Source organism: Alligator sinensis, unplaced genomic scaffold, assembly GCF_000455745.1.
Source record: "Alligator sinensis unplaced genomic scaffold, ASM45574v1 scaffold1177_1, whole genome shotgun sequence".
In the NCBI taxonomy this organism is placed as follows: domain Eukaryota; kingdom Metazoa; phylum Chordata; order Crocodylia; family Alligatoridae; genus Alligator; species Alligator sinensis.
This window is the reverse complement of record NW_005842120.1, coordinates 389,451-396,237: the sequence shown is the minus strand read 5'-3', so window position 1 is coordinate 396,237 and position 6,787 is coordinate 389,451. Positions and strand designations below refer to the sequence as shown.

The 6,787-nt window shown below is 39.9% G+C and overlaps 1 protein-coding gene across 3 annotated transcripts in view; it reads right to left on the bottom strand.

Annotated features, from left to right (window-relative positions):
* The window catches only part of MTRF1L (mitochondrial translational release factor 1 like), a 28,732-nt gene that overhangs the window by 10,105 nt on the left and 11,840 nt on the right, over positions 1–6,787 (bottom strand). For all 3 annotated transcript variants that reach the window (XM_014520480.2, XM_025205605.1, XM_025205606.1), the window contains exon 4: positions 2,388–2,551. In XM_014520480.2, coding sequence (XP_014375966.1) covers positions 2,388–2,551 — 164 coding nt within the window. The remainder of the gene's footprint in view (positions 1–2,387; positions 2,552–6,787) is intronic.

The window sequence follows — 6,787 nt, the reverse complement described above, 5'->3', positions numbered from 1 at the left end:
CCCCCTCCATTCCCCTCCACCCACACCCCAAGCCTCCCAGAGCTGTCACCGCCCCATGATCCAGCCCCATGATCCCAGCCTCACTCACCCCTCCCGCTCCTGAACACTTCTCCCCACCCATTTGCAGCCTCAGAAGGAGTTTTGGTGAGTTGTTGGGGGAGATAGGGTACTGACCTGGCCCATGACAGCTCATCCAAACTCCCTATGTGGCCCTCAGTCCCAAATAATTGCCCACCCCTGGTCTAGCTCTATCCTATTTGGAACCAACAGGTAGTTGAAGGCTGCTATTAAATCCTCTCTCAGTCTTTTCTTTTTCAGACTAAAATAGGCCGAGTTCCCTCAGCCTCTCCTCAAAAGTCGTGTGTCCCAGCCTCTTAACCATTTTCACCGCCTTCTGCTGGACTCTCTCCAATTTGTCCACAACCTTTCTGTAGTGGGAAGCTCAAAACTGGACACTGCTTCAGATGCTGCTCACCAGCACTGAATAGAGGAGAAGAATTACTTCCCTTGATCTGCTGGCCATGCTCCTACCAGTGCTGCCTAGTATGCTGTTAGCCTTCTTGGCAACAAGGGCACACTGTTGGCTCATATTCAGCTCACTGTCCATTGTAACCCCCAGGTCCTTTTTTGCAGGACTGCTGCTTAGCCACTGTTCCCAACCTGTAGCACTACATGGGATTGTTTTATCCTAAGTGTAGGATTTTGCATTTGTTTTTAACCTCATGAGATTTCTTTTGGTCTAACCCTCCAAGTTGTCTAAATCCTAGTCCAACATATCTACTACTTCCTCAAGCTCAAGGTCATCTGCAAACTAGCTGAGGGGACTCTCTACCCCATTTTCCAAGTCATTGGTGAAGATATAGAACAAAACTGGCCCCAGGAATGACACCTGGGGAACTCCACTTAATACAAGCTGCCAACTAGATATCAAGCTGTTGATTATTAACTTCTGATCCTGATGATCCAGCTAGTTTTCTATCCACCTTACAGTTCATTCATCCAACCTGTATGTCCTTAGCTTGCTTGTGAGAACATTGTGGGAGACTATATCAGAAGCCTTGCTAAACCCAAGATACATCACGTCCACTGCTCTACTTGGATCCATAGAGCCAGTATGTCATCAATCACAGAAGGCAGTCAGGTTGGTCAAGTATGACTTGCCCTTGGTGAATTTATGTTGCCTATTCCTAATCACCTTCTCCTCCAAGTGCTTAGAAATTAATTCCTTGAGGAACTACTCCATGATTTTTCCAGGAATTGAGTGAGATGAGACTGACCGGTCTGAAGTTCCCCAAAATCTCCTGTTTCCCTTTCTTAAAGATAGACACTATATTTGCCCTTTCCTGATCATCCAGGACCTCTCCCAATTGCCATGACTTTTCAAAGGTAATGGCCAGTGGCTCTGCAATCACATCAGCCAACTCCCTCAACACCTTTAGGTGCACAGCATCCGGCCCTATAAACTTGTACATGTCCAGCTTTTTCTAAAATAGTCCCTAACCTGTTCTTTCACCACTGTTGGCCACTCATTTCCTCCCCAAACTGTGCTGCCAGGTACAGTAGCCTGGGAGCTGACCTTGCCTGTGAAGACTGAGCTGAAAAAAGTACTTCAGCCTTTTCTGCATCATCTGTCTTCACCATCAGTAAGGGACCCACACTTTCCCTAATCTTCCTCTTGTTACTGACACACTTGTAGAAACTCTTCTTGTTACCCTTCATGTCCCTTGCTAGTTGCAACTCCCATTGTGCTTTGGTCTTCCTGATTTCATCCCTGCATGCCTGAGCAATACTCTTATACTTCTCCCTAGTTGTTTGTCCAAGTTTCCACTTCTTGTAAGCTTCCTTTTTGTGTTTTATCTTGCTGAAGAGTTCCCTGCTAAGCCAAGCTGGTCTTCTGCCATACTTGCTAGTCTTCCTGAGCATTGGGATGGTTCATTCCTCTGCCCTCAATAAAGTTTCTTTAAACTACAACCAAGCCTTCCTGGACTCCTTCCCCCACCACAGACTGGCCTCTCAGGGGATCCTGCCCATCAGTTCCTTAAGTGAGTCAAAGTCTGTTTTTCTGAAGTCCAGTCTACTCTTACAAAATAATTCCTCAGATATGGAAGAGAAAAATGATAAGTGAGCTCTCAAGAGTTAGTTGACCTATTTTTGTTTATGAGTGAAGATTTTGAGAACCACAAATACACATACTTATGGGCACGACATCCGGTCCTGTAGCTTATCTGGACATAAACAATGAGCACAATGTGACCCAGCACTTTAAAAACTAATAAGGACATAAGAAGGATGCAAAATGTAAAACAGAAATGTTTTACAACAGTTTCTGAGACTGTAGGTAATGGCCACTGCTCACGGCAAAGTTAATTATATTTAAGTTCTCTTACCTCAGTGGGTTGGGGTAATATTGCAACAGTCATTGTGCTGGTGTGAATACGTCCCTGCCTCTCTGTCTTTGGCACTCGCTGAACACGATGCACTCCTCCTTCAAACTTCAGGTTCTTGTATGCTTCAGGACCTGCTATGCTGGCTACTGCATGTCTCAAGCCACCTTAAAAGAAAAAGGGAAGACAGCCTTAAGCAGACAGTTCAGGATAGTTACATTAAAATATAAAAAAAAAAACAAACCTCTTTAGATGTGACCAACACTTGTTCTTGTATAAAAGTTAGGCATAATTAAGCAGGTGAAGCTATGCATGCACCCAATAATTAAAAAAACCCTCCTAATTAGGAAAACTGCATTCTCGGTACACCAAATATTTTAAAGCAGTGGTGTTCAACTGATCCAGTCCTCTAGACTTCCCATAAATCCAGAAATGTGGCAGTGGGGGAATAATGGCATCATTAATGGCTGTGGTTTCCAGAACCATAGCAATCAATACTGTCACCACTACCCAACTGCCAAAACTCCAAGCCTGTGGGAAACACTGGGGGGCTTGACGATGTGGCTTCACATGCCAGATTACACCAGTGCATGGGCTTATATCCACAGACTGATCATGGGTGCCAACCCCATGCCAGATCAGGCCTGCTGACTGACTCCATGCCACTCAGCTGGCCTGCAGCACCAGAAGGTTGAACACCTTTATTCTACAGCTCGTTTCCTTTCTGTGCACGTGTCTTGTACTAAGAAAGATCAAGAACACTAATTAGTCAGTGAGAAGGCAGGCAATTTCTCTTTCTACCCAAGTGTTCTATGACATTTACAAAGGATTATTTTATCTATCTTTGGTTTTAGTTAACTTTCTTTTACAGCACACACATATACGTACATATACATACATACATACACACAAATATGTCCAACTTTAATATTGTACTTTTTTTTCCACTTCCCCGTTCTCCTTTCTGGTTCTCCCCCTCTTCCTTTTTCTGCATCTTTCCTCATTGCCTTCTTTGGCATGGATGGGGGAAAAAGCTTTCTATTTCCTTTCCCATTACAATGGTCAATAATGAAATAGTTAACGCAGATACTGAAATGTCATGGCTAGAATTCTATGGTTTAGAATTAACATTCAACAGAGTAAAAGGGGTTCACACCTTTTAACACCATCATTTCAAGTTATCAAAGACTCCAAAAGACCTCACTGCATCAGTTTTTTTGGTTATCTTAGCAAGCATAATGAATAGCCATAATGTGAACATACCACCTGGCCCACCAAAAATATATAAATCACCAGATCCAGATTGAAGGCCAGGTGTTTAACATCCCTAATATAGGATTTTGCAAATGTTACTGTTCTCTGTAGACTTAATTTTATCTTGTAATATATTCAACACTTTTTTCAGTCTTATAAAAACAAAACAAAAATCCCTCACTCTTATATTTTTATTATCTTCTCCCTTACAATACCATCTAACCTATCTTGGTGATTTTTTAAAAGTTTTATCCCCACTTCCCAAGACAACAGGGGTTAAATAGACTGATACATTTACAGAATGCATAATTAAATAGAGCTTACTGCTTAAGAGACTTGCCAGGCTGTATGAACTGATTATGTTCACACTGAACATTGCAATCACCGCTAAACACTAATATAGCAGTTATCCAAGATATGGTTTTGATGTTAAATGAGGTCTGCCAAAGAAAAGTGGCATTTAAATTAACACCCTCAAACGGTAACAATTATTCCAGTCTTTAAATTGTATTACATGACCACCACCAGATGGAGGAAAGGGCCTCTTTGTTTTTTGTGGGTTTTTTTAATTGAAGTAGCCTCATTTAAGTACACAGATTTGCGCTTTACTAAAAACACTGTTAGAGAATTTGTTACTTTTATTGCTAAAATGAATATTAAAAAAGCTAAGTATACCCTACAGAGGTACATACAGAAGCAACAGATTGATATCATTATTAAAATATTATGAATAGCACTAGTGATGAGTCTTTATTATCTGACATGACAGTTTCTAGCAGCTTGTAGTAATTAATCTTTTTTGCCTTTACTGTCCCTGGGTAAGTCTATAGTGCAGTCAAAATGAAACTGAAACTTACGTAGACACACCCAATTTAACTTAAAATTAAACTAGCTTGCATGGATATCAATGACAATGCAGTCATTATAGCACTGACCTCAGTGTAACTGGCAAGAAAACCTGCCCAAGAAACTGAGTAAGCAGATAAGTCATCAGTTCACGCTAAGCCCCACACCAGTGCAGCTATATTCTTATCTGCAGCCAAGATAGCTCAGTAGTGGTACACAAATAGTCACACATTTGATGTACGTGTAGACATACACTTGGTTCCCAAAATATTTACATTTCCAAAACCAACATGTCAAAGCTATTCAGAATCAAAAAACATATTTGACATGTGGTGGGCCACTTGTGTGCAGTATATTAAAGTGCTATTTTTCAGTGCAGTAGCTGCTTATGTGGTAGCTCTTAAGAAGTGCACTTTTAAAGAGGAGTTAGCTATCCTGTACAAGCCACACTGTACACAAAAAAAATCAGTGTTGACTAGCTAGCGTGATGTGCATTTACAACCTAGTTTACTGCATACTAGCTTTGCCATGTAGAGAAACCTTCAGTTTAGGCTGAACTTCTCTGGTAAATTAGAAGTTTTAAAAAATATGTGCACAGAATACTCAGTTTGCAGGAAACTTATTTGCCTAGTTGCATCAATGGCATGCCTTTAAATGTCTTAGATGTGAGTGCTGCGCCCCTAAGATTGGACATTATTTAACTTGATTAAATTGGTCTTTTTCTCCTACATAATGCTGTTTTTATTTGCTTTGACTACCTGATGGAAGACTTTTAATCTAAGTCTCAAAAATGTAAGAACTAATTCATACAAATAACAACTGCATCTCTAGAAAAAAATACTGAAATATACAGAAACACTGAGTTAATTAAGTTCATTAACAACTATGAGAGACAATTTGTCAGCTCATAGAGGGAGAACTGAAGAAGACTAAACCTGCTTGTCTTTAATCTCACTGCATGTTTAACTTTACAACAGTTAGTAAAAAGGAAAGTAAACAAAAACAAAACAAAACAAAACATAAAATCTTATGTTTCTGCTACTTAATATGGAGACCCTGAAGTCTCCTGACATGCAGAAAGTGCATAGACAGTGAACAGTAGGGAGGTCAATAAATAAAATAATGTGCATGTTAATTAGAATGTTCCTGTTCATGGGCAAATGGAGAAGGACTTTCTTGACCTGTATGAATGCTGGAAGTAATAATTGCAGATCACATAATTTTGCAAATTACCTTCTGGACAAAGGAATTGATAGTGCATTACAAAAAGAACTTAAGCCTTATTAAGAGTTATTCCTACAGGAACGTGATAGTTAATCTCTGGAAACAACAGCAAGACTGTCATTTTTGTGCATTGTCACCCCAATTTTATTTTACTTTTTTTCTTACTGAAATAAAACATGCAAATCAGACCAGAAAATATAATGGGCGACATTTCAGATAAATCCTATGTATTTCTGCCTAGTCACTGACCATATTTTAGTTATACAGTACTCCTTTCTGTGCCAAGAAATCCAAAGCAAAGTCTAGATATTTAGCATAACACACACACACACACACACTCTGAAGGCAGACAAGGTTCTTTGGGTGAATCTGCTCTTTTATTAGAACCTTGTCTGCCTACGTTCTTAGACCAACCTAGACACAATGAAGGTATTATAAAAGCAAGAATATTAAATAGCTAAAGAACAACCGTGTCCAAATATATGAAAAATGACTCTGTCAGTGGACATCTTCACTGCAAACATTTTGTCTCAACTCTCACTGATTTTTCTAAAGGGATACCATTTGCACTGCGCGAAACAATTTTGTTACTTTATGATACATTTCAAATGACATTTTATTCATACACAGTAGAATAGCGCAAATCCTTGCTTATAGCTAAAAATTGCTTCAGTGAGATTTGCTACTTCTATCTAATTGTTAAGTACTTGTGGACAAAACAGCTAAAACTTCATTTGAAGTGCAATGTTTCTATTTAGACAGACAAGGTTCCTTGGGTGAATTTGATATCTTTTATTAGACCAACCCAAATAGTTGGAGAATAGTTATTAAGCAAGCTTTCGAGTTCAAAACCCCTTAGTCAGGCTAAGGAAGTTTCAGCAGTTGGTGTGTGCTCTTCCTGGATGGAATGAAAAGTAAAGAAGCCAGGGGCTGGGCTGGGGAGTCAGTTGCCAGGCAGATTATAATGTACATTTATACATTTCATATAGTTTCATAGTTGCTAGGGTCAGAAGCGACCTAAACAGATCATCTAGCCTGACCCCCTGCCACAGGCAGGAATGAATGCTGGGTTCACAAGA